Source organism: Symphalangus syndactylus, chromosome 23, assembly GCF_028878055.3.
Source record: "Symphalangus syndactylus isolate Jambi chromosome 23, NHGRI_mSymSyn1-v2.1_pri, whole genome shotgun sequence".
Classification (NCBI taxonomy): domain Eukaryota; kingdom Metazoa; phylum Chordata; class Mammalia; order Primates; family Hylobatidae; genus Symphalangus; species Symphalangus syndactylus.
Window position 1 is genome coordinate 60,022,156 of NC_072445.2, and position 27,484 is coordinate 60,049,639.

At 38.1% G+C, this 27,484-nt stretch overlaps 1 protein-coding gene and 1 long non-coding RNA gene across 2 annotated transcripts in view; one reads left to right on the forward strand and one right to left on the reverse strand.

The window, feature by feature from the left end:
* SYCP2L (synaptonemal complex protein 2 like) overlaps nucleotides 1–27,484 on the reverse strand; it is a 232,546-nt gene that overhangs the window by 33,195 nt on the left and 171,867 nt on the right. Inside the window, exons 22-27 of the mRNA XM_063632394.1 lie at nucleotides 26,751–26,798; nucleotides 24,666–24,810; nucleotides 23,701–23,750; nucleotides 20,028–20,157; nucleotides 12,688–12,758; nucleotides 12,473–12,542 (exon numbers count right to left, since the gene is read on the reverse strand). Of these exons, the coding sequence (XP_063488464.1) occupies nucleotides 12,473–12,542; nucleotides 12,688–12,758; nucleotides 20,028–20,157; nucleotides 23,701–23,750; nucleotides 24,666–24,810; nucleotides 26,751–26,798 (514 nt within the window). The remainder of the gene's footprint in view (nucleotides 1–12,472; nucleotides 12,543–12,687; nucleotides 12,759–20,027; nucleotides 20,158–23,700; nucleotides 23,751–24,665; nucleotides 24,811–26,750; nucleotides 26,799–27,484) is intronic.
* Nucleotides 297–22,887, forward strand: LOC134735705 (uncharacterized). The gene is made up of 2 exons (XR_010119086.1): nucleotides 297–1,478; nucleotides 22,615–22,887. It is a non-coding gene; the product is annotated as an uncharacterized lncRNA (long non-coding RNA).

Consider the following 27,484-nt stretch of genomic DNA (forward strand, 5'->3'; position numbering starts at 1 on the left):
CTGAAACTTGTCCCCTGAGTGTTGCTAATGTTATCATTCAGTGCGTTGACTGGGCACAGCCCAAGTATCAAAGCACGATGTGTACTGATACCTGAACATGGGAACAGGCATCCCTTTGATGAGCTCAGTTACGTTTAGGAACACTCTGCTTAGCACAGACCTCTCCCTAAGCAGAGCGTTCCTAAGTTAAGCAGTAATGGTAGACATCAAAAGCAACGCTTCCAGGGCTCTGAGCTAAATAGCAAGACAGCAAGGTTTCCAGGCAGATGGGCCTTTGGAAGTGCTTCAGCTCACACCCCGGAGCGCGCCATCTGCTGGTGACACTGGCACATCGGCGCTATGCTGAAGGCTACGTCATAAACGACGCCATCTTGCCTCCTCACAGCTCAAGTGACTTTGAGAGACTCGAACATGGACTCCCATTTGAATTCAGCATAACACTAAATATTTTCTACTCTGATGTTCACTTTTATCCCAGATATGTCTGGTCCTCATCTGAGTCCTCCCAGTCTTATCAATGGCACCACCATGGTTCACAGAGCCCTGGCTTTATGCTCAACCCCTCCTTTTCTTTGCTACCCGCTTCTCCTCCATCCTCAAGGTTCTGCCTATGGAATGAATCCCTCCCTCTCTGAGTTCCTGCCCAAGGCCATCTCCCTGGAGGAAATCCTAAATCCTTCACCTTCAATTGTCACTTCCAAATCTCTCTCTTGCCTGAGCCCTCTCAAGCGGCCAACTTGTGTCTCCAAGAATTTGACATCTTTATTTCAAACCCCACTCGAGTCTATCCCTTCCCACCTAAAACCACTCTCTCCCCCACCACCGTACCTTTAGTTGTGACATCATCTGACTTCTCTTTTGTCACATGCCTGTCTAGTTGCTGTTGGTTTTTCTCTCTGAAAGTTCTGGAATTCAATTTCACTAATTCACTCCATGAATATGTGGACGTTACTATGTGCCAGAGGCAGGGCGATGCGGCTGGCAGATAGTGAGAGGTAAAGAGGAAGTGACCCTTCCTCCACTCTGCTCCTGATATCCTGGTCTCCTTGTAGTTCCTTGGACATCCCAGGCACAGTCTTACCTCAAGACCTTTGCACTTGAGACTCCTCTGACCACAGTACTTCCCCATAGATCTACACCAAGGATTTCTCCATCCATCTAACCTTAAATTTCAATGTAGCCTCCCAACTCTTCACACTCTCTTCCCAGCTTAATTTTCTTCTCAGCCTTTATCACATACAACATACTACACGTTTTACTTGTCCATCATCTGTCTCCCACACTAGAGGGTAAAGCCCAATGAGGGCAGGCATTTTGTTTTCTTCACTACCATATCCCTGACACCTACAGAAGTGTCTGGCACATAGTAGACACTCAATAAACATTTGTTCAACAAATGAATAGATGAATGCTGCAGAATACCCAAGCTCCTACAAATAAAACACCTGATATGCCCAATAGAGATCTCAATACAACAGGTAAGAGTTTATTTCAATTCTCTTATTCTAATTCTCCTAGTGGTGAGGGTAGAGGTACAGAAACATCACAAGCTTTAGAAACCTAAATAGCCACTATATATTTGCTATAGTGGCCATGCTTTGGGCTATTCCTACAAATTTGCCACCAAGAAAAAAAAAAAAGTTCCAGAAGGGGCAGAACAGGCAGTAAGGAAAAGAAACTGCCTGTATTAATAGACAAATAGCAATTAATACATTTAACACTTTAAGACAAATAGCCATTAATACATTTAGCACTTTAAGATCTGATAAAACTATCTTTTGGAGGAAGCTATAAACATATGAATTTGGAAAAAAAGAAAATGATAAACAAGAGAGGTAAGAAATACCAATTGAGAGAGAAAAAGGATGATCTCAAAGCAAAAAGGATTAAACTAGTAATAATAGTAACTAGTACTATTAAGGACAGACCTCATGGGACACCCTAATTAGTATTCTATAATAGTACTTTCATAAACTGAAAAATTCATTAGAGATCACATTCCCATTCTGTAGAACTTAGAAAAGAAACAGCCAGTATCTGGCCTCTCTGTAATAAAAAAAGAAAAGAAACACATTAAGAAATACTCTTATCTGTGAGAGGCATCTTATAGGAGCTAGTACCTCTTTTCTTCCCATTGCACTTAGACTTAGGTGTGTCCATTTGTTTGAAAGGTTTGGATGGATATTTTCTGGGGGGATCCCATCATTTCAAGGGCAAAGATTGTTAAAAATAAAAAAAAAGAACCCAATTACAACTCTACCCTTTTCTTTCAGCCTCAAGGCAAACAACATTCATGCTTGCATCTTCCGTGGTGTCTATACCCCAGTCGGGGCCAAAAGAAACCACTTAAAAAGGATTCCACCTAGCCTCAATTAGGCACTGATCAACAATCACCACATTTCTTTTCCTTACTACCTGTTCTGCCCCTTCTGGAACTTTTTTTTTTTCTTGGTGGCAAATTTGTCGCAATAGCCCAAAGCTTGTCCTTGAATTTCAATGTTCCATCCCCGTGCATACCTGGGGCAAAGCAAGGAATCTGTCAGCACAGACACTAGTTACATCCACCAAAGAGAGAAATCCAGGAACATCGTGTAAATAACCTGGTCACCCTTTGAATGAATTATGCGGAATGTGTGAACCTACTAACAAGGGATCATCCAGATGGATGGCTTCAGGGACACGGAAATCGCTAGACTTTTAGAAAACTTCTTCAAAGTGGCAGTGCTGGTGAAGTTCTTTACCTGTACCAAAGGCATGGCTCTCCAGAGAGCACAGACTCCTGCACAAGAACCAGCACTTCATCAGGAGAGGCTGCAGGTACTAAGTGATGTCCTTGGCTCAGTTTTGTTTCCACGGTAACTGCATGCCACTTTTCACTAGCACGTTTCAACATTTTCATAACAGAGTTAAAACTACATACACACAACACCTCAAAAATAAACGCAAACGTAGTCAAGTCATCTTAAAAGAACGTGAAATCCGTGTGTATGTGTTGGTGGCTGCAGAGGGCGTGTGCTCCTGCCCTCACAAGAACCCGGCTTTCTTCATTTCCAAGAAAAGTGAAGACAAGTGCAATCTGAGGAGCTTCTGAACTTATCTTGGGTAGCCGACTGGGCACAAGTTTCAGTGAACGTATGTTTGGCATCTGTGTTGTATTTTTCAACTCACAAAACTTCTGTTAAAAACAATGTTTAATGCCAGACCAGAACCAACCCTGTGGTTAACAGCCGAGTTCCCCTAAGTTAAGGCATTTTTTGAAACCTTGCTCTGAAGTGACACCCTGTGGTAAACAATGATAAAGGCCAACAGTCTTTCCTGAGCAAGAACAGAATCTACCAAAAGATCCTCTGTGGTTTTTACAGCGCTTTCCCAAGGCAAGTACTTTGTTTACCGATGTTTATTAAGTGCTAAGAGTATGACAATGTAAAGACTATCTTTATTGTTGAATTACTCAGTCTGATGGGGACTACTAAATATCTTTTGTATAGATTAATGCAATTAACAATGGATAACTCAATTGATAATAAATATTTATTTGTGACTACATACAAATGCTTAAATATTGAATCAAGCAGAGTTTCATCATTAAATGTTGGGTTTTCTTTTTATTTGTTTCTTTTGAGACAGGGTCTTGCTTTGTCACCCAGGCTGGAATGCAGTGGCATGATCACAGCTCACTGCAGCCTCATCCTGCCAAGCTCAACCGCCCCCATGTCAGCCTCCAGAGTAGCTGGGAACACAGCAACATGCCACCATGCCTGGCTAACGTTTTTGTAATTTTTGTAGAGACAGGGTCTCACTGTGTTGCCCAGGCTGGTCTTGAACTCCTGGGCTCAAGCAATCTTCCTGCCTTGGCCTCCCAAAGTTCTGGGATTACAGGCATAAGCCACCATGCCCAGCCTTAAATGTTTTTCTTACTCCATTCCCTTGACAAATACTTATGGAGTGTGTCTATATGCCGGGCACTGAGCTAGGAAGGAGCTATCCTCCTGACTCCTTCCTGATTCTGGAGACCACTCCAAGAAAGTAGATGAAGGTGGGCGGGGCGCAGTGGCTCACGCTTGTAATCCCAGCACTTTGGGAGGCCGAGGCGGGCGGATCACGAGGTCAGGAGATTGAGACCACGGTGAAACCCCGTCTCTACTAAAAAATACAAAAAAATTAGCCGGGCGTGGTGGTGGGCGCCTGTAGTCCCAGCTACTCGGAGAGGCTGAGGCAGGAGAATGGCGTGAACCCGGGAGGCGGAGCTTGCAGTGAGCCGAGATCGCGCCACTGCACTCCAGCCTGGGTGACAGAGCAAGACTCCGCCTCAAAAAAAAAAAGAGAGAAAGTAGATGAAGGCAAAATTCAAAATCTTAAAAAAAAATTATCCTCTGGCTGGGCGTGTGGCTCATGCCTGTAATCCCAGCACTTTGGGAGGCTGAGGTGACAGATTGCTTGAGTCCAAGAGTTCAAGACCAGCCCAGCCAACATGTCAAATCCCTGTCTCTATGAAAATTACAAAAATTCGTTGGGCGTGGTGGCATGCACCTGTAGTCCTACCTACTTGGGAGGCTGAGGTGGGAGGATTGCTTAAGCCTGGGAGATTGAAGGCTGCAGTGACCCGAAATTGCACCACTGTACCCCAGTCTATCTGAGGGTACCTCTGACACAAGTCTCTTCTCTCCTAGCTTCTGCTGGAGTGCTGCAGGAAAGGCTCTAGTTAAGGGAAGGGCTCCTGCTGATCATACTACAAAAAGAAAAGACCAATTGGACCTTAGACTGCATTTTCTAAAAGAAACATAAATCCTCCAATGAAAATGCTAAAAATATTTTTTAAAGTAATTCAGGCAAAAAGAACAAAAGGATAGTGATACCAGGAGGAAAGAGGAATTGTGAGCAAAATGATTAAAGCTGAGTGTAAATGTAATAAAACACTGAGTAAAGTAATACCAACAGAAAACATTTTACGAATTAAAAAAACTAGAGAAGCAGCCAAAGGGTCAGAAGAATAAGTACGGCACAGAACGCTCACGAAGTTTGGATACAGTTTTCAACCATAAGGCAAGTCCAATTGGGCCTTAATATAAGCCCCAATAAATTCTAAACAAACAATATTGTACAGACTGTGTTTCTCTGACCATGTTGCAAAAAGTTAGCAAAAGGTAATGAAATGACAGCTTTAAAATAACCCATATGTTTGGAAACTAAATGTTCAGAAATATGATTGAAATTAGTGCTCAAAGGTCCTTCTTCTGTTTGGGATATGGTGAAAATATTTACTTGAAGCTTTTAAAAGTGTGTGTGTTAAAATTTCTAGGGTTAACTTTAGAAATAGGGGATGAAAACTTCCAAACTAGGAAAAGGGGGAAAATGGTTAAAAATGATAAATCTAAATGAAGGCAAGGACAGAAAGAATAAAAGAATGAGAATGTGGGACAAAGACAAGAAAACTCAATCCAAATATATCAATGGAAGCACAATGGATTAACTGCTCCTATTAAAAGAGATTGTCAGATCAGATATTTTTAAATCCTAGTATAAGCTCTTTATGTGATAATCAGCAATTCACAAGGATGAAAAAAGATTGAAAGTAAAAGAATGGCCAAAAAAAAAGATGTATCAGGTAAATATTAGCCAAAAGAAAACTAGTGTTGCTTCATTGATATTAACTAAGTAAGAAGAATTACTAGAGATGAAGAGTCACTTCCTGATGCACCAAGTAGCACTGCCTCAAAACATATAAAATAGAACAAAGGGATATAGATAAGTACGTACAGAACACTCATGAAATTTGGATACCGTTTTCAGCCATAAGGCAAGTCCAGTTAGGCCTTAATGTAAGCCCCAGTAAATCTAAAGGAGAGATATTGTACAGACTGTGTTTCTCTGACTATGTTGCAAAAAGTTAGCAATAAGTAACAAAAGTATCCCATATGCTTGGAAACTACATTAAATTCTACTAAATAACTGGGTTTTAAAAAATACATAAAAAGGAAGAACTACTAAGCATTGATGGTAACAAAAGCACTAATATCAAAATGTGATACAGCCAAAGCATTTCTAAGAAAACTTAAATGCATTTATCAAGAAAACAGAAAGGTTAAAAACAAATGAGTATTGAACTCAAAAGCTGGAAAAAGAGCATCAAAATAAACGTAGATATAAGGAGTAAAAATAGAAAAGAGCAGATAACAACAGAAGAGAAAACAACAGAAATAACAACAGAGAAGAGTAACAAACCAAAATGCCAATTCTTTAAAAGATGAGTTAGGTGGACCTCTAGTAAAACTTACCAAGAGTAAAAGTTACAAATAAGCAAGTACACAATAAAAAGGAAACAACTACAATTATTAAAATTAAACACTAAGAAGCACACTAAAAAATATGATGCTAAGAGAGGCATTCCTAGAAAAACACATAATTCCAAAACTGACCCAAGAAGAAATAGAGAACTTGAGTATATCAGTGGCTATTAAGGAAATTGAAATAATAACGTTTTCCCCCAAATTCCCCAAATTCCCAGGTGGTTTTACAAACTTTTAAAAAATAGTTAGTTTTTATCGTATATAAACTTTCCCAGCAAGAGAAAGAGCTGACCAGCCTCCATCCACAGGCTAGTGTGACACTGATTCCAATGCCAGATAATAGCAGTAGGAGAAAAGTACAGGTTTGTTCCACTCATGAATGTAGATGTAAAGCTCATTAATAAGGTATTCACTAAATAAGTCCAACAATGTATTTTTTTTTAATGTACCACGATCAAATGAGGTTCATCCCAGGAACACAAGTATGGCTGAACAACATAATACCTATTGATATAATTTGTCATATTAATAAGCAAAAGGACCACCATACCCTTCTATTCTCTGTTTCTATGAGTTGTACTTTTAAAAATTCCACATATAAGTAAAACTATGCAGCATTGGTCTGTGTTTGGCTTCTTTCACTTAGCATAGAAGGGTGGTTACCAGGAATCAAGGGGTTGGGAAAATGAGGAGACGTTGGTCAAAGGGCATAAACTTTCAGCTGTTAAATGAAAAAGTTCTAGAGACCTGAGATATAGAATGGTGACTATAGCTAATAATAATGTATATGTACTTGAAATTGGCTAAGAGAGTAGATCTTTATTATTAACACATGCATACACACAAAGATAACTATGTGAGGGTATATGTAAATTAGCTTGATTATGGTAATCATTTCACAATGCATATGCATAACAAAATATCATATTAGGTACCTTAAATATATACAATTTTTATTTGCCAATTATTCCTCAATAAAGCTGGAGGGAAAAAAAGAAACCAAAGGAGAAAATTCATTTGATTATCTTAGCTGATGCAGAAAAATGCATTTCGTAAGTTCAATACTTATGTATGATTTTTTAAAAACTCAGAGCAAATTATGAGTAGAAAGGAACTTCTTTAACCTGGTAAAAATTCAATACCAAAAATCTACTGCAAACATTTTACTTAACAGAGAAACTTTAGATGCATTTGCTATAAGATTAGAAAAAAGACAAGGATGCAGATTTTCACTGCTATGTTTAAGACATACTAAAGATATTGGCCAATGCTATGAAGAATGAAAAATAAGAGATGTAAGTATCAGAAGGGGAGAAAAAATCTATCATTTTTTGCAAGTAATAGAATCATCTACTTAGGACAACTAAGAGAATCAACAGATAAATTATTTGACCTAATAAGAGTTCAGCAAGGTTGCCAGATATAGGGTTATTTTATAAAAATTAACAGTATTGCTCTACTTTAGCAATAACAAATTTTAAAACAATAGTAACAAAATCATAAATACCTAGGAATTACCCAAAAATACATAAGCTCTTCACAGAGAAAACTTTAAAACTCAATAAAGGACGCAGACAATGACACAGATCAATAGAGAGACATTTCATACTCTTGTGTGGGATGGTTTAATATTTTAAAGATGTCACTTCTCTTCAAGTTAACTTATATATTTAATGCAATTTCTATCAAAATTCCAGTGAACTTAAGTAACTTCATCAACTTGGTCTAAATTTATACGAAAACATAAAAAGTCCCTTGAACAACTAAAGTCAACTTTGAAAAAGAGGAAAGAAGATAAACTACTCTATTTAAACAAAGAAAAACAAGCTCCAAAATATCTTCAGGGAATACGAACTACACAAAAGGACCTAGCAGCTCTAGAAAGAACCAAACAACTTCTAGAAATAAAAAATAAACATTTAATGATAGGTCCAGCATTAGATACTGGTGAACAGGTAGTTGTGAAAAACAGATGAAATTATCTAGCACGCAAATAAAGTGAAGGAATAGAAAATATATAGGAATGGGTAAAAGATGTGGAATCTAGTTGGAGTTCAAGCAGGAGAAAGAAGAATGAACCAAAAGCAATATTTGAGGAGATAATGGCTGAGAATTTTCCAGAACCGATGAAAGACATGTCACATATTCCAGATTCCCTACAAATGCCAAGGAAGATAAACAAAAAGGTTTATCTTAGACGTATTTAGACTTACTTAGACAAATTTTAATAAGTGGAACACTACCAAGGATAAATGGAAAAAATCTTATATATATTCATGAGGAAAAAAAAAGGACAAATTACCTTTGAAGAATGATTGGTAGATTGACAGCTAAATTTTCATCACGAAGAATAGAAAACAAAAAGCAATTGAATAATTTCTTTGATGTATGATAGAAAAAATTCTGCCAGTATGGTATTCTTCACCCAGTAAAAGTTAATTCAAGAATAAAGGTTGAATGGGCATTTTCATAAAGCAAAAATTCAACCTCAAGTTTTAAAATAAAATTAAAGAACACCAACACATTATGTGGTTGGGGTAGGCCAATGGAATTCAAGGATCTTAGGTCTATATAATCTGGAGGAAAAGTAACACTAAATTAAATTTAGGCTTAGAAATTTACACATTATGTAAAAGTAACACTAGATTAAATTTAGGCTTAGAAATAACACATGATTTCTAAGTTAATCAGCAAATGAAAAAAGAAATAGAGTATATAACTACAAATGAGTAGAGGTAAAAAATACAATAAAAATACTTATGCAAATGAAAAGAATGAGAAAGAAAACAGAATGGTTGGGGGACACAAAGTATAAAACAAATTGGTAGATATAATCCAAATATGGGGGAAAGTACATGAAATGTAAATGGACTAAATACTCCAGTTAAAAGACATACTATGAAATGAGGGGCAAGGAAGTCCAACTACAGGCTGTTTACAAGTTATATATATAACATTATGAAACACATACACATATGTCAGTCATGAAAAGACTTTTAGAAATTATACCATGCAAATTCTAAACAAAATAAACAGACTTCAAGACAAAAACACGACTAGATATAGGGGTCATCACTTAATAATGATAAGAGTTTTAATATGCCATAAGGCAAATATACAATAAGGTAACTATTTTACTTTTATCTAAAGACTTATTCTTTTTATTTGTTTGTTTTTGAGATGGAGTCTCACTCTGTCACCCAGGCTGGAGTGCCATGGCACGATCTTGGCTCACCGCAACCTCTGCCTCCTGGATTCAAGTGATTCTCTTGCCTCAGCCTCCCAAGTAGCTGGCGTTACAAGCGTGCGCCATCACACCTGGTTAATTTTTGTATTTTTAGTAGAGACAGTGTTTCACCATGTGGGTCAGGCTGCTCTTGAACTCCTGATCTCAGGTGATCTGCTCACCTTGGCCTCCCAAAGTGCTGGGATTACAGGTGTGAGCCACCATGCCTGGCCTAAAGACTTACTCTTTAGAAAAAAGATTTATAGGAAGCAAAAACTGAACAGAACCAGAAGAAAAAACTGGCAAATCCACAATCATAACGAAAGGTTTTAATACACTTCTCTCAGCACTTGATAGAATAAGCAGACTGATTAAAAATCAGTAAGAATGTAAGATTTGAAGAACATAGTTAAGAAAAGTAACCTAATGAATATGCATATATAGAGACACTGCACCCAATGATTGTGAAATACACTCTTTTAACCACAAATTAATATTTTTGAAAATTGGCATATACTAAGCCATAACGTACATCTCAAAATTTCAAGAACAGACTGTTCTCTAGTCACAATGCAATCAAAGTAGAAAACAATAACAAAAAAATAGCTAAAAGCCCCTATACCACTGAGAATTAACAAATATACTTCTAACCAACATTTGGATCAATGAAGAACTCAAAATAAAAAATAATACTTTAGGCCGGGCACGGTGGCTCATGCCTGTAATCCCAGCACTTTGGGAGGCCTAGGCAGGCAGATCACCTGAGGTCAGGAGTTCAAGACCAGCCTGGCCAACATGGCAAAACCCCGTCTCTACTAAAAATGCAAAATTAGCCAGGCATGGTGGCACATGCCTGTAATCCCAGCTACTCAGGAGGCTGAGGCAGGAGAATCACTTGAACCTGGGAGACGGAGGTTGCAGTGAGCCAAGATCACACCACTGCACTCCAGCCTAGGTGACAGAGTGAGACTCTGTCTCAAAATAAAAAAATAAAAAATAATATTTTAAAGTAAATGACAAATATTATATATTATAATGTGTGGGATTCACTAAAGCAGTACTTAGAGAGAAATGAATAGCATTAAATGTAGTAATATAGGAAATTATATATAGTATCTTTTTGGTAGGTAAGAATTTCGTATGACTAACCGCAGAGAAAAGATGAAATAGAATTTATTAAAATTAAAAGGTTTGATTTTTCAAAAAAAAGCAATCTTAAACACATTAAACAGAGAGAGAAGTACAGACCACACAGTGGAAGAAGATATTTACAAGCCACATAATCAAGGACGAGTGTCCAGAATGTATTATGAAGAATTCCTAGGAATCAACATAAGAAGATAATTCTATAGACAACTAGGCAAGACGTGTTAGACACTACACAAGAGGAAATTCAAATGGCTAATAAACGCATAAAATTATGCTAAATTTCAATCAGGGATATTTGAATTAAAACGTCAGTGTCCACACACACATACATCAGAAATTTAAAATACCAAGTGTTGGTGAGGATGTAAAGCAACAGGACTCTCATATACGGCTGGTGGGAAAGTAAAAGATACAGTCACTTTGAGAAAGTTTGGCATATGTAAAATTGTTAAAGGTATACATATTCTATAACCCAGCAATTATACTCCTAAAAATGTGCCTAGGCAAGATTTTTAACATGTGTATCAGGAGAGATGTTCATGATTTTTCATAGTGGCATTATTTCTAACAACCCAAACTGCAAAAATCCAAATATCCCACAGCACTGGAATGGATTTTTAAATATGGTATTTTCATGTAACTGAATGCTAAATAGTAAAGAAATATACTTCACTTACACACATTGGCATGAATGGATCTCACAAATGATTGAGCAAAAGAAGCCACATATAATGTATACAGTATAATGTCATTTGTTTACATTTAAAATCAGATAAAACTAAACTGTATATTATTTAGGGATACATACGGAGAAAGAAAATTATAAAGAGAAGTAACTGAAGGATTTTTACAAAAGTCATTAGTCATTACCTGTATGAGGGGTGAAAGAAATTAATAAGTAATAATCTGGTATGGAAGGATTCTAAGCCAATGGCAATTTTCTAGTTCCCAGTTTGAGCTGTGGTTACACAGATGTTCACTTTATAGTCATTCTTGAAACTGTACACATCTATCTCTTCTGAATGTATGGTATTTCTCACAACGCACAAATGAACAAAAAAGCAGAGACTGAGACATAAAATTAAGGGGAGGGGGTAGGATGGGTTTCAGGTAAAGCATATCAGGATTTTGAAAGCAATAGTAATGTTATATTCCTAAAACTGGATGATGGTTTGCAGATACTTGTTGCATTAATATTCTAAATATCCTACACATATTTATAACTAGTTGAATCCTTTCGATATGTAATTTTAAAGGTAGAGAAAAAAAATGCAGTCAAGAAACATCATAAACAGTAGAAAAGTGCTATATTAACTCATTACATTATATTAGGTACAACATTGTGAACCAGACCGGAAATCTTTATACCACTGTTAACATGAGTAAATGAACTCAGAAGTTTTAATAATTTGACCACACAATGTTTTAGAACATTTCTTATAAACCACAAGTGACCTACATGCTTGAGAATGAAATAAGCTCTGGATGAGATCCCTAGGAAAGTACCGCCACTGTGCCCTCCTCTGAGGCTGGAGAGAAGGTGTAACTGGCTGGTGGGATTCAGGTCCCAGGCTATACCTTCCTTGGCACAAGAGGTCCTGGTTCCTGAATGGAGCCCCCCATTTTTCCTCCTAACCTTCATGAACATTTAGAACTAGTAAGCAGCTCAAACTGCTCCCTCCACAGCCCGGCAATAGTCACTGTGCAAAGTGACTTGATCTGCAATCTGAGTAACAGCCCAGTCTGCCAAAATCAGATTAATTTCATTTTATTCTGCAAAAAAAAAAAAAAAAAAGTACTATTCTCTCACCTCTGTCTTCCAAGTTTCTCAGCTTATGTTTCAAGCTAGTACTTCCTGTTAGTGATTCTTGGTTCACAATCTTAAACAAAACAGACCACAAATTACATCCTTTATGGCAAAGCAAGAAACAAGTGGTGTACTCATCAAAAGGAATAGCCAACGTGTTATGCAAATATGATATTAATTCTGGAAAATCAGATGAATAACCAACAATTAAATAGTACCTTAGGTTCTTCTTCATCTTCTGAGGGCTTCGAGGAAGAGAGCTCGCTCACTGAGTAAGGATCTTGAAGCTCTGAGCATTAGAGAGAAGTTTCAAGTGAATACACGCCAAGTAACAAAGCAATAAGAATTCACTATCAGTCTAGATATTAAATCTCATCATCAAAAAAAGGGACACAGTTCTAAGTGAAACAAAAATCTACTGACTGTATCTTTTGGGACATGAATTCTTTTTTATTATACTTTTAAGTTTTAAGGTACATGTGCACAACGTGCAGGTTTGTTACGTATGTATACACGTGCCATCTTGGTGTACTGCACCCAGTAACTCATCATTTACATTAGGTATATCTCCTAATGCTGTCCCTCCCCCCTCCCCACACCCCACAACAGGCCCCAGTGTGTGATGTTCCCCTTCCTGTGTCCATGAGTTCCCATTGTTCAATTCCCACCTACGAGTGAGAATATGTGGTGTTTGGTTTTTTGTCCTTGCGATAGTTTGCTGAGAATGATGGTTTCCAGCTTCATCCATGTCCCTACAAAGGACATGAACTCATCATTTTTTATGGCTGCATAGTATTCCATGGTGTATATGTACCACATTTTCTTAATCCAGTCTATCGTTGTTGGACATTTGGGTTGGTTCCAAGTCTTTGCTATTGTGAATAGTGCCACAATAAACATACGTGTGCATGTGTCTTTATAGCAGCATGTTTTCTAATCCTTTGGGTATATACCCAGTAATGGGATGGCTGGGTCAAATGGTATTTCTAGTTCTAGATCCCTGAGGAATCGCCACACTGTCTTTCACAATGGTTGAACTAGTTTACAGTCCCACCAACAGTGTAAAAGTGTTCCTATTTCTCCACATCCTCTCCAGCACCTGTTGTTTCCTGACTTTTTCATGATGGCCATTCTAACTGGTGTGAGATGGTATCTCATTGTGGTTTTGATTTGCATTTCTCTGATGGCCAGTGATGATGAGCATTTTTTCATTTGTCTTTTGGCTGCATATATGTCTTCTTTTGAGAAGTGTCTGTTCATATCCTTCACCCACTTTTTGATGGGGTTGTTTTTTTCTTGTAAATTTGTTTGAGTTCACTGTAGATTCTGGATATTAGCCCTTTGTCAGATGGGTAGATGGCAAAAATTTTCTCCCAGTTTGCCTGTTCACTCTGATGGTAGTTTCTTTTGCTGTGTAGAAGCTCTTTAGTTTATTTAGATCCCATTTGTCAATTTTGGCTTTTGTTGCCATTGCTTTCGGTGTTTTAGACATGAAGTCCTTGCCCATGCCTATGTCCTGAATGGTATTGCTTAGGTTTTCTTCTAGGGTTTTTATGGTTTTAGGTCTAATATGTAAGTCTTTAATCCATCGTGAATTAATTTTTGTATAAGGTGTAAGGAAGGGATCCAGTTTCAGCTTTCTACATATGGCTAGCCAATTTTCCCAGCACCATTTATTAAATAGGGAATCCTTTCCCCATTTTTTGTTTTTGTCAGGTTTGTCAAAGATGAATTCTTATTAGGTTTGTACATCTGTAGGTAAGATTAACAGCCAGTTACTTCAACTAGATGGGCACCTTAAGGAGCTGCCCATTTGGCCTCAAATAACATGGGCAGGGATTCTTCCACCTCAATCTGGTGATTCTTCTCTCCCTTAGAAACCCATCCCTTATTGCCTCTTACTCTTTTTTGATGATTTGATATACATATACATGGTGTAATAATTATCACTTTCAAATCGATGAACACATCCATCACTACCTGTGCTGTATATTACATCCCCAGAACTTGTTCATGTTATGCCTGAAAGTTTATATCCTTCGAGGACAATCTCCTCTTTCCCCCCACCTCCTAGCATCTGTCAACCACTATTCCATTCTCTGTTTCTATGAGTTTGACTTTTTTACATTCTGTATATATGTGAGATTATATAGTATTTGTCCTTTAGTGACTAGCTTATTTCACTTACTATGACGTCCTCCAGGTTTATCCATGTTGTTGCATATGGCCTGATTTCCTTCTTTTTTAAAGCTGAATAGCATTCCATTATTTATATATACCACATTTTCTATATTCATTCATCCACTGACCAATACTTAGGCTGATTCCATATCCTGGCTATTGTGAATAATGCTGCAATAAACATGGGAGTGCAGATCTCTCTTCAAGATGCTGATTTTATCTCCTTTGGATATATACATGCAAGTGGGATTGATGGATTCCATACAATTCTAATTTTTTTGAGAAAACTCCATACCGTTTTCCACAATGGTTGCATCAATTTACATTCCTACCAACAGTGTACAATTGTTTCCTTCTCTCCATACCCTTGCCACCACTTGTTATCTCTTGTCTTTTTGATAATAGCTATCTGGACAGGTGTGAGATATCACATTATGGTTTTGATTTGCATTTCTCTAATGATCAGTGAAGTTGAGTACATATACCCATTAACTATTTGTGCATCTTTTTTGGAAAAATGTCTATTCAGCTTCTTTACCCATTTTTAATTGGGTTATGTGTTGTCTTGCTTTTGAGTTGTGGAAGTTATTTTGAATATTAACCCCTAACCTATTATCAGATATATGATTTGCAAATATTTTCTCCCATTCTTTAGGTTGTCTTTCCATTTGATTGATTGCTTTCTTTGCTGTGCACAAGATTTTTAGTATGACATAGTCCCAAAAGTTTATTGTGTTATTAGGGTTGTATGCAAAAAATCATTGCTAAGACCAATGTCAAAGAGCTGTTTCCCTATTTTTGTCTAGTAGTTGTACAGTTTTAGATCTTAAAGTCAACCTATTTTGAGTTGATTTTTGTATATTGTATAAGACAAAGGTCCAATTGCATTGTTTAGTATGTGGATAACCAGTTTTCCCAAAACATTTATTGAAGACGCATTCCTTTCCGCATTGTGTATTCTTGGTGCCCTTTTCAAAGATTAAGTGGCCGTATATATGTGTAGGTTTATGTCTGGGCCCATAATGTTATCTTGGCCTATGTGCCTATCTCTATGGCAGTACTATACTGTTTTGATTACTATAGTTTTTAACTACACTTTGAAATCAGAAAGTGTGATGCCTCCAGCTTTATTCCTCTTTCTCAAGATTGCTTTGGCTATTTAGGGTCTTTTGTGGTTCCATATAAATTTTAGGATAGTTTTTTCTATTTCTGTGAAAAATGCCAGTAGAAATTTGATAGCAGTTGAATTGAATCTGTATATTGCTTTGGATAATAAGGACATTTTAACAATATTAATTCTTCCAATCCATGTACATAGGATATTCTTCCATTTATTTGTGTCTTCAATTAATTTCATCAATGTCTTATAGTTTTCAGATCATGATCTTTCACCTCCTTGGTTATTGTGTTTTTTATAAGCTATTATAAATGAAATTTTCTTTTTGAGATGGGGTCTTGTTGTGTCGCCCAGGCTGAAGTGCAGTGGCGTGATCTCAGCTCACTGCAACCTGCACCTCCTGGATTCAAGCAATTCTCCTGCCTCAGCCTCCTGAGCAGCTGGGACTACAGCACTGTGCCACCACACCTGGCTAATTTTTTGTATTTTTAGTAGAGATGGGGTTTCACTGTGTTAGCTGGGATGGTCTCGATCTTCTGACCTCATAATCTGCCTGCCTTGGCGTCCCAAAGTGCTGGGATTACAGGTGTGAGCCACCATGCCTGGCCGAGATTTTCTTGATTTCTTTCTTAGTTTATTGTTAGTATCTAGAAATGCAACTGATTTTTGTTTTGTTGTTTTGTTGAAACCCAGAAGCAAACCCCACAACTGATTTTTGTATGTTGATTTTGTATCCTGCAACTTTTCATTTATTAGTTCTAACAGTTTTTTGGTGAAACCTTTACGGTTTGATATATGTAAAATCATGTCATCTTTAAACAAAAACAATTTAACATCTTCCTATTTGGATGTCTTTTATTTTTCTTGCCTGGATAGAACTGGGTAGGACTTCCAGTACTATGTTAAACAGAAGTGGCAAGAGTAGGCACCTTTGTCGTGTTCCTGATCTTAGAGGAAAAGCTTTCAGCTTTTCACCATTGAGTGGAATACTAGCTGTGGGCTTGTCATATATGGCCTTTTTAATATTGAGGTACATTCTATATGTACCTAATTTGTTGAGAGTTATGAAAGGATGTTAAATTTTGTCAAATGCTTTTTTTTGCATCTATTGAAATGATTCTATGAATTTAACCTTCATTCTGTTAATGTGGTTTATCACATTTATTGATTTGTGTATATGGAACCTTCCTTGAATCTCAGGGATAAATCCTACTTTATCATGGTGTCTAGTCCTTTTAATGTGCTATTTAGTAAGTTTTGTTAGTATTTTTGAGGGTTTTTACATATATGTTCATCAAGGACATTGGCCTGAAATTTTCTTTTCTTGTAGCATTCTCATCTGGCTTTGACGAGAGGGTAATGCTGACCTCATAAAATGGGTTTGGAAGTGTTCTCTCCAACTCAGTTTTTTGGAAGAGTTTGAAAAGGATTGGCATTAATTTTTCTTTAAATACTTGGTAGAGTTCACTAGTGAAACCATCTGGCCCTGGGCTACTCTCTGTTGGGAGGTTTGATTACTGATTTGATCTCCTTACTCATTATGGGTCTGTTCAGCTTTTCTATTTCTTCATATTCAGCCTTGGTAGGTCGCATGTTTCTAGAAACTCATCCATTTCTTCTATGTTATCCAATTTGTTGGTGTATAATTTGTTTGTTGTAATCGCTTACGATCTTTTGTAGTTCTGTGGTATCAGTTGTAGTGTCTCTTTTTTCATTAATAATTTTTTGTGAGTCCTCTCTTTCTCTTGGTTAGTCTAGCTAAAGGTCTGTCCATTTCATTCTTTCCAAACACAAACTCTTAGTTTCATTGACCATTTCTATTGTCTTCCTAGAGCCTACTTCATTTATTTATGCCTTAATATTTGTTATTTTCTTCGTTAAGCTGACTTTGGGTTTAGTTTCTTCTTTTTTCAGTTTCTTGAGGGGTGAAGTTACTTGGGATTTTCCTTTTTTCTTAATGTAGGTATTTATTGCTAATAAACTCCCCTTTTAACACTGCTCTTGCTGCATCCCGTAAATTTTGGTATGTTTCCATTTTCATTTATCTCAAGATTTTTTAATTTCCCTTTTAATTTCTTTGATCCATTGGTTATTCAGGGGTGTGTTGTTTAATTTCCATGTATTTGTGAATTTTCCAATCTTCCTCCTGCTATTATTTCTAGTTTCATACTGCTGTGATCAGAAAAGACCTCTGAGATTATCTCAATCTTTTCAAATTTGTTAAGATGTATTTTGTGGCCCAACATATGATCAATTCTGGAGAATGTCCCATGTGCACTGTGCACTGGAGAATATGTGTTCCACTGCTGTTAGAGAGAATGTTCTGTATATGTTAGTTAGGTTCATCTGGTCTACAGTATTATTCAAGCCACTGTTTCCTTATTGATTTTCTATCTGGATAATCTATTGACTGTTGAAGGTGGGGTAATTAAAGAACTCTGTTATTGTATTGCTATTTCTCTCTTCAGTTCTGTTAATATTTGCTTTATACATTTAGGTGCTGTAACATTGGGTGCATATATATATTTACAATTGCTATTTCCTGTTGATGAATTAACCCTTTTATCATCATCTAGTCTTTGTCTCTTGTGACAAATTTTGACAGAAAGTCTATTTTGCCTGATGTAGGTTTAGCCATATCCCTGCTCTCTTTTGATTGCCATTTGCATGGAATATGTTTTTCTGACCCTTCACTTTCAGTTTATGTCTGTCCTTAAGGTAAAGTGAGTCCCCTGTAAGCAGCATATTGCTGAATCTCACTTTTTTCTATCCATTCAACCACTCTGTGTCTTTCGATTGGAGAATTTAATCCATTTAAAGTAAGTATTGATAGGTAAAAACTTAGTATTGCCATTTTGTTGATTGTTACTCTTTTGTAGTAACTTTGTTCCTTTCTTCCCTATCTTGCTCTCTTCCTTCCTTTTATTCTTTTTTTTTTTTTTCTTTGTAAGATAGAGTCTCACTGTCACCCAGGCTGGAGTGCAGTGGCACGATCTTGGCTCACTGCAACCTCCGCCTCCCGGTTCAAGCAATTCTCTTGTCTTAGCCTCCCAAATAGCTTGGACTACAGGTGCCCGCCACCACGCCTGGCTAATTTTTGTATTTTTAGTAGAGATGAGGTTTCACCATATTGGTCAGGCTGGTCTCGAACTCCTGACCTCAGGTGATCCGCCCGCCTTGGCCTCCCAAAGTGCTGGGATTACAGGAGTGAGCCACTGCGCCTGACCCCTTTTATTCTTTAATGTTACATTTTCCTCTCTACTTTTTTATTTTCCCTACTTATTTTCTTCCAGTGGCAGCTACACTAACAGATTATTATTGAAGTACTTACTAAATATCATTGTATGCCTGGCAATGTGCTGAACTGCGGAATAATAAACAATATTAATATTGTTAATAATAAACAAAATCATATTCTTAACAAACCTAAAAATGCAGAGAGTTAAAATAAAATACAGTGAGGGTTAAGAAAAAGCCTATAGGTTAAGGGTTGGCAAACTCTGGCCACCAAGCCAAATCCAGTCTGCTACCTGATTTTATAAATAAAGTTTTATGGAAAGACAGCCACCCCATTGGCTTACATCTTATCCATGGCCAATTTTGTGCAACAACTGCAGAGTTGAATAGTTACAACAGAAACGAAATGGATCAAGGCTGGCCGTGGTGGCTCACGCCTGTAATCCTAGCACTTTGGGAGGGCAAGGTAGGCAGATCACTTGAGGTCAGGAATTCCAGACTGGACTGGCCAATACAGCGAAACTCCATCTCAACTAAAAATACAAAAATTAGCCAGGCATGGGAGGCTTAGGCAGGAGAATCGCTTGAACCTGGGAGGTGGAGGTTGCAGTGAGCCAGGATCACACCACTGCACTCCAGCCTGGGCGACAGAGCAAGACTCCGTGTCAAAAAAAAAAGAAAAGAAAAAGAAACCATATGGATCAAAAAGCAAAAACTGTTTACTATTGCAACTTTACAAAAAATGTTTACCAACCCCTGCTACAGGTCATCATTTGAGATATCTTGCTTCTTTAAAAAAAGAAGAGACCAGCAATTCTTGGGCACAAGATGATCTCAAATAGCACAGCAAAATTAAAACATCATATCCTGTGTTAATTTGCTAATAATAGACATTAAGGTAAAGAACAATGTTATCTTCATATTTTCTTTAATAGATATTAAAATAAAAATGTTTTGTTTACTTCAAACTACCTGTCCCAAATACAAATCTTTTCCTATGTAAGTCAACAGAAAATCACGTACCTGTTTTCTGGGCAGAATCTTCAGCAGTCAAAAAAGCAAAACTATCTTGGAATTTTTTTTCAGAAGTCTTTGGAGATGCGGTGTTATTTTGCTTGGGTATGTCTTTCTGTGATGGTGATAGAAGCTTAGCCTAAAATATAGTATCTTTTTTAAGTGTTAACATTCATAATTAAAAACAAGTTATCAAAATATTCTAAGACATTTTCAATATTACTTTAAGAAGCTTAAGTATTAGATTTACTCCATTTGAAAATAAATGCTAATTCTACTAAGAATTTCTGTGTGTTTTTAGTTGAGAGGTGGATATTAGCTTAATGCCATGGTACTGAATCTGAACTAGATCATTTATGCTTTCAGGAGATACAGAAATGAAAATCTCGTGAATCCTTGGAAGTCATAAATTCTGTTAGGTAAAAAGAGAGAGGCTGGCACCTGATCCTAGACTCTTGTTTTCACAGTTGGAAAGGATCTTATAGATTATTAAATTTCCAATTTCCAGTTATCTTTTTAAGACGGAGTCACTCTGTCACCCAGGCTGGAGTGCAGTAGCATGACCTCAACTCACTGCAACTTCCACCTGAGTTCAAGCAATTCTCGTGCTTCAGGCTCGTGAGTAGCTGGAATTATAGGCATGCATCACCACGCCCAGCTCATTTTTTTGTATTTTTAGTAGAGATGGGGTTTCGCCACGTTGGCCAGGCTGGCCTCAAACTCCTGACCTCAGGTGATCTGCCCGCCTTGGCCTCCCAAAGTGCTGAGATTACAGGCATGTGCCACTGCACCTAGCCAATCTCCAGTTATCTTCTGATTACTCTGCATTAAAGTACTGCTCCCCTCAAATGGACAATAGATTCAAACCTGGACTCTGAATTATTTTTAATGCATGTATTGAGACAGAAATGTTTTCCCTTAGGAACTACATTACTATTTTTATTAAAATTACCTTAAAGAAATTTTCAAATAATAGTACTTTTATTAAATACATTAGTAAAAACCAAAGGGGAGGGAGAATAAAGCAAGCTTATTTCAGAGATTTAGCTGAGAGAGAGACAGAGTGCACGAGACAGAGACAGAGGGAATGTGCCTGTCTAAAGTCCTAGGGTCAAAGCAAAGTGACTACTCATTTAAACATTCCTGGCTCTACCTGCCTCTATTCTATTACAGCATGAGAACTGATCTGCCTAATGATCCTAGTGAAAATCCTAAATGATCAATGATTCAATTATATTTCCTTTACTCAGCTTACTAAGCTAGGAAAATAAAATATCTAACAATTAGAATTAGTGTAAGGGGATACTAGATTTAAATTTTAATTAGGAAAATTACATTAACTAAATCCTTCCTTCTTGAGGATTAATTGAGTTAATTGAGATTTTACTGCAGTAAATAAAATTCTGACTGCATTTTTACTGAATAGGAAATTTCTCCTTGTGCTTTCATGCAAAGTTTGCTATAAATGCTATTGAGCTTCTCTTTCTAGTTTTTCAAAGACACATCTAATAAACAGTGGCCACAAAAAAAATAAATGCTAAGATCATGAGATCCCTGAATTGCAAGAACATGAAGTCATATTTCAGTAGATAACTCTAAGTGTGGTCTCGAAGTGTGGTCGAAACTAGCGCATGAGCAGTATCTGGGAACTTGATGGAAATGCAAATTCTCAAGTCTCATCCATTCAATTCAAAACTCTAGGGACAGGACCCAGCAATCTATGTTTTAGCAAGCCATCCTGGTCATTGTGATGGCCACTAGTATTTGAGAACCACTGCTCTGTATCAGGGGTTGGCAAACTCTAATCTGTTGCTGTTCTTGAAAGCAAAGTTTTATTAGAACACAGCATACCCATGTGTTTCCATTCTGTCTCTGGCTGTTTTCTGGCTACAAAGGCACAGGTGAGTAGTTGCCAAAGAGATTGCATGGCTCAGAAAGCCAGAAGTATTTACTCTCTGGCCCTTTACAGAAAAAATTTGCTGACCTCTGCTGTCAATTATTCTCTTATACAGAGAGAAGTATATTTTTGAATACCAGTATTTGTAGAAAGTCAGCAATGCCCTCACTGAAAATCAACATAGATTTCCTGCCAGAGGCACAGCTTATATTTATAGATTTTTTAAGCTGTGGCCAGGCACGGTGGCTCACGCCTGTAATCCCAGCACTTTGGGAGGCCAAGGCAGGTGGATCACTTGAGGTCATGAGTTCGAAACCAGCCTGGCCAACATGGCAAAACTGTCTCTACTGAAAATACAAACATTAGCTGGGCGTGGTGGCAGATGCCTGTAATCCCAGCTACTCAGGAGGCTGAGGCAGGAGAATCACTTGAACCTGAGAGGTGGTGGTTGCAGTGAGCTGAGATCGCACTACTGCACTTCAGCCTGGGCAACAGCAAGACTCTGTCTCAAAAAAAAAAAATAAAAAGATTTTTGAAGCTGTGGTATTTCTTTGGTGTTTATTTCAAATAAAAGCTGTATTTACTAGAAACTGTTCCTTGGGTTCATTTCTAACTGATAACTCATTATTTCAGGTTGAACTATTCAAGGAATAAATACTTACTCTGGCTCATAGGTTTAACCCACCCCTCTCCTTACAGAGCATGAGAGCCCTTCAGGTGAACAGAGGGCAACACATCCCAGGCTGATGGAAGAAAGAAGATGAAGATGTGATTAAAACCCTAACCAAACTATTTCTGCATAAGCAAGCAGGGCACTGTCGATACTCTCAGAATCACCGCAGCTGCTCCTTATAAAATGCTCTGAACTTGCTGATATACTCTGTACTGTATACATAGCTCATATGACACAAAACAAAAACCAACTGCTGAGAGAGGTAATTCAGTGAATAAAAGGCAAAAATTGGCTTTGAATTGGTGCAGACAGTGCTGTGTCTATTCTTAACTACTTTGATATAAAACAAGGATAAGTGAAGGGAAATGAAGAAACTTTGAGGGTTTATTCAATATTTATATAAGCTCGAAGGTATCCTAAGCACTTGCAAAATAAATGTCTAAATAATTAAACCATTAAAAGCTTTAGAAAAAACTAAGGGAAGAACTAAACCAACAAGTTTACATCAAAACATAAATTCAAAAGAGTAAATTTGCAGGAAATTGGAATAGCCCAGAATTTTAGCATCATTCATAATAAACATCCTCCAGCAACATTTGGGAACAGTAAAAAAGACCCTAAATCTTTTTTTTTTTTTTTTTTCTGAGACAGGGTGTCTCATTCCGTCACCCAGGCTGCAGCGCAGTGGTGCAATCTTGGCTCACTGCAAACCCCACCTCCCAGGCTCAAGCCATCCTCCCACCTCAGCCTCCTGCGTAGCTGGCACTATAAGCATGTGCTACCACGCCTTGCTAATTTTTGTATTTTTTGTAGAGACGGGGTTTCACCATGTTGCCCAGGCTTGAACTCCCAGACTCAAGTGATCCACCCATCTTGGCATCCCAAAGTGCTGGGATTACCAGCGTGAGCCACCACGCCCAGACTAAAAGACCTTAAATACTTACCCAAGAGTCATATTAAATGTTTAGAAGTCCTTGCAATTTCTATTGGCAGTGATTCACGTATCAGTAAACCAATATTTTGTTATTTTCATATTTCTGAAAGTTGTTTTTGGAGAAATAAATGCAGTTTAACTCATAGGGCACACAGCAACCCAGATACAATGTACTTACTTGGTCTTTCTCACGGCCACTGCCACTACTGGGAGGGAAAACTGGCAAGACTAAATTGAAAGAAAACAAGTGCACAACATATAAACTCATGAGGCATAAAAATTCACGACTCCCTCTCCCAATATGCTAAGGCTAAAAGCAATTCCCACTTCCCACAGCTTCCGGAAATGTCTACTCTTAAGATCCTTTCCTGATTATTCAACCTTGTTCCTCACCACTCAGTTCCTCACCACTCAGCATGAATTCTCTGCTCTAGACTTTGTCCCTGAATGTCACCCTCACATCCTTGTTGTGTCCTGGTAGTTTGTTTTGTTTGAGACAGGGTCTCACTCTGTCGTCTGAGCTGCAGTGCAGTGGCACGATCACTGCTCACTGCAGCCTTGACCTCCTGGGCTCAAGCAATCCTGCCTCAGCCTCCCAGGTAGCTGGGACCACAGGCGCACGCCACCATGCCCAGCTGATGTTTTAATTTTCTAGAGGTGTGGTCTCACCACATTGCCCAGGCTGGTCTCAAACTCCTGGGCTCAAACAACCCTCCCACCTCGGCCTCCCAAAGTGCCGGGATTAGAGGTGTGAGCCACCATGCATACCCTTGTAGTTTTACCTACCTAAGAATGCATCCGTTTCTCCTCTTCACATTCTATTTTTTCCAAGGGTTAATTCAAGTCCCACCCACCTCTTCCTTAAAGATTTTCCTGATGTTTCCAGCTCATGACAGATTCCTCTTATCTGAATTTCTACTCCATTTATACAAAACTCATCTGTAACAATTGTTGGCTAATTTCATGTTCTTCTGTTTCATGTACACAGTACATTTTGCCTTTCCAGTGTAACTGTAGCAGGGAAAGCTGGCCCCATCATCATATATTTCTTTGGACCCACTCCTATTATATACTGAAAAATAAATATCTGATTTGAAAATCACTATTTGAAAAGTGATTCAAAAAAAGACATGCCAGACTTACCTCTCAAATTACTTCTGGTTCTTGTCTTCTTTCTACCAGAATATGATTTTAGGGTTTTCCTTTTTTGGTTACTGGTCCAAGATAGTTCACTGGTACTTGAATCTTGATTACTCTCAGAGAAGAGATGTTTTCTGTAATGAGACTTCTACAAGCACAGATCATAAATGAGAATTTTTAGAGGGGTGTTAGTGCCTCTTATGTATAACTAAACATATTCTACAAAGCTAGAGATAAGAGAAGTACCCTTCTAGAAGACTGGGCTCTCATATAATATAAAGGCAAAGAAGTATGGAGAGGAAGAAAAGGATTATTCCATCAGTCAATTCTCAACCAAGTTGCTGTCATATAGGATGACAAAATCCTTTCTAATAAAACATTTGCAACAGAAAAGATGGTGGATGACTGTTCAAAAGCAGACCAATCTCAATACTGTGCCTAATTTACTTCAATATACTAAGTCAGATGGCAAAAGAAAGTAGGGGAGTATTTTTTGCAAAGACAAGCCTCTCTACATTTCAGAAGAACCAAAACCAAAGAGGAGGGTTATTTTTCTTTTTTTTTTTTTTTTTTTTTTTTTTTTTGAGGTGGAGTCTCGCCTTATCGCCCAGGCTGGAGTGCAGTGGTGCAATCTTGGCTCACTGCAACCTCTGCCTCCTGGGTTCAAGCCATTATCCTGCTTCAGCCTCCAGAGTAGCTGGGATTACAGGCACGTACCACCACCCAGCTAACTTTTTTTTTTTTTTTTTTTTTTGTATTTTTACTAGAGATGGAGTTTCGCTATGTTGGCCAGGCTGGTCTCAAACTCCTGACCTCAGATGATCCACCTACCTTGACCTCCCAAAGTGCTGGGATTACGGGTGTGAGCCACTGCACCCACCCCAGAAGGGTAATTTCTGTTTAAAACATAAAGCATTTTGAAATTAAGCCTGGATTATAAAAGATTAGAGATTTAGGGCAAGTTTAATCTTTCTGGTGGATTATTCAACTGTACTTGATATTTATATTTTTAAAATTTTTGTTTTTACATTAATTTTCATAAATGCTGTGATGAATACATGTTTGTGCTTGATTTTAATATGGAGTTTGTTTTTTTGAGTTCTGTTTGTTGGGTATCTTCAGGGCCCTGTCCTCAAGCCCTCCTGCCTCTCAAGGGGCTGCAGCATTCAGCTGCTAATAGTTCATTCTCATTTCAGGCCAGGGAGGAGCTAAGTCTCACTCCCAAACATTAGGCTCCTTCAGTCTCTAGATCTCAAATGAAGAAATGAGGCAGAGGCCAAACAAGTCATGTATTCCAAGGAAAAGCCGAGTTGAATGAAAAGAGAATATACACAGCCAGGTGCAGTTGCTCATGCCTGTAATCCCAACACTTTGGGAGGCCAAGGTAGGTGATCACCTGAGGTCAGGAGTTTGAGACCAGTCTGGCCAACATGGCGAAACCTAGTCTCTACTAAAGATACAAAAATTAGCCAGGCATGGTGGCATGCCCCTATAATCCTAGCCACTCAGGAGGCTGAAGCAGGAGAATTGCTTGAACCCAGAAGGCAGAGGTGGCAGTGAGCCAAGATCGTGCCATTAGCAAAACTCAGTCTTAAAAAAAAAAAAAAAAAAGAAAAAAGAAAAGTAAAGAAAAGAGAATACACAAACATGGAGGCAAAAACAATCTCAAGGAGGTGATGGTCAAAAAATTGACAGACGGCTGATGGGGCATGGTGGCTCATGCCTGTAATCCCAGAGATTTGGGAAGCCAAGATGGGAGAATCTCTTAAGGCCAGGAGTTTGAGAACAGCCTGGGCAATGGAGCAAGACTCCATCTCTATAAAAAATTTTAAGATGAGCCAGGCATGGTGGCACCACCTGTAGTTCTTGCTACTCAAGAAGCTGGAGCAGGAGGATTACATGAGCCTGGGAGGCTGAGGCTGCAGTGAGCTATGATGGCAAAACAAGGCCTTGTCTTAAAAAAATTGTTTTAAATTGACAGATGGTTGGTCAGGAGAAAATGGTCCATGAACCAGGAAAGGTGGCTTCCACCTGTCACTGTCCCAGTGGAGACAGATATGAAACTTGAGCCCCACTCCCTGTACTCACGGGTTGTTGCGGGAAGTCAGGAACCCCGAACGGAGGGACCGGCTGAAGCTATGGCAGAAGAACATGGATTGTGAAGATTTCATGGACATTTATTAGTTCCCCAAATTAATACTTTTATAATTTCTTATGCCTGTCTTTACTCAATCTCTGAACATAAATTGCGAAGATTTCATGGACACTTCTCACTTCCCCAATCAATACCCTTGATTTCCTATGCCTGTCTTTACTTTAATCTCTTAATGCTATCCGATGAGGAGGATGTCGCCTTAGGACCCTGTGATGATTGCGTTAACTGCACAAATTGTAGAGCATGTGTGTTTGAACAATATGAAATCTGGGCACTTTAAAAAAAGAATAGGATAAGAGCAATGTTCAGGGAATAAGAGAGATAACCTTAAACTCTGACCGCCTGGTGAGCCGGGCAGAACAGAGCCAATTTCTCTTCTTTCAAAAGCAAATGGGAGAAATATCGCTGAATTCTTTTTCTCAGCAAGGAACATCCTTGAGAAAGAGAATGCACCCCTGAGGGTGGGCCTCTAAAATGGCCCCCTTGGGTGTGGCCATCCTCTATGGTCGAGACTGTAGGGATAAAATAAGCCCCAGTCTCCCATAGCGCTCCCAGCCTTATTAGGACGAGGAAATTCCCGCCTAATAAATTTTGATCAGACCAGTTGCTCTCAAACCCTGTCTCCTGATAAAATGTTATCAATGACAGTGGTGCCCAAAACTTCATT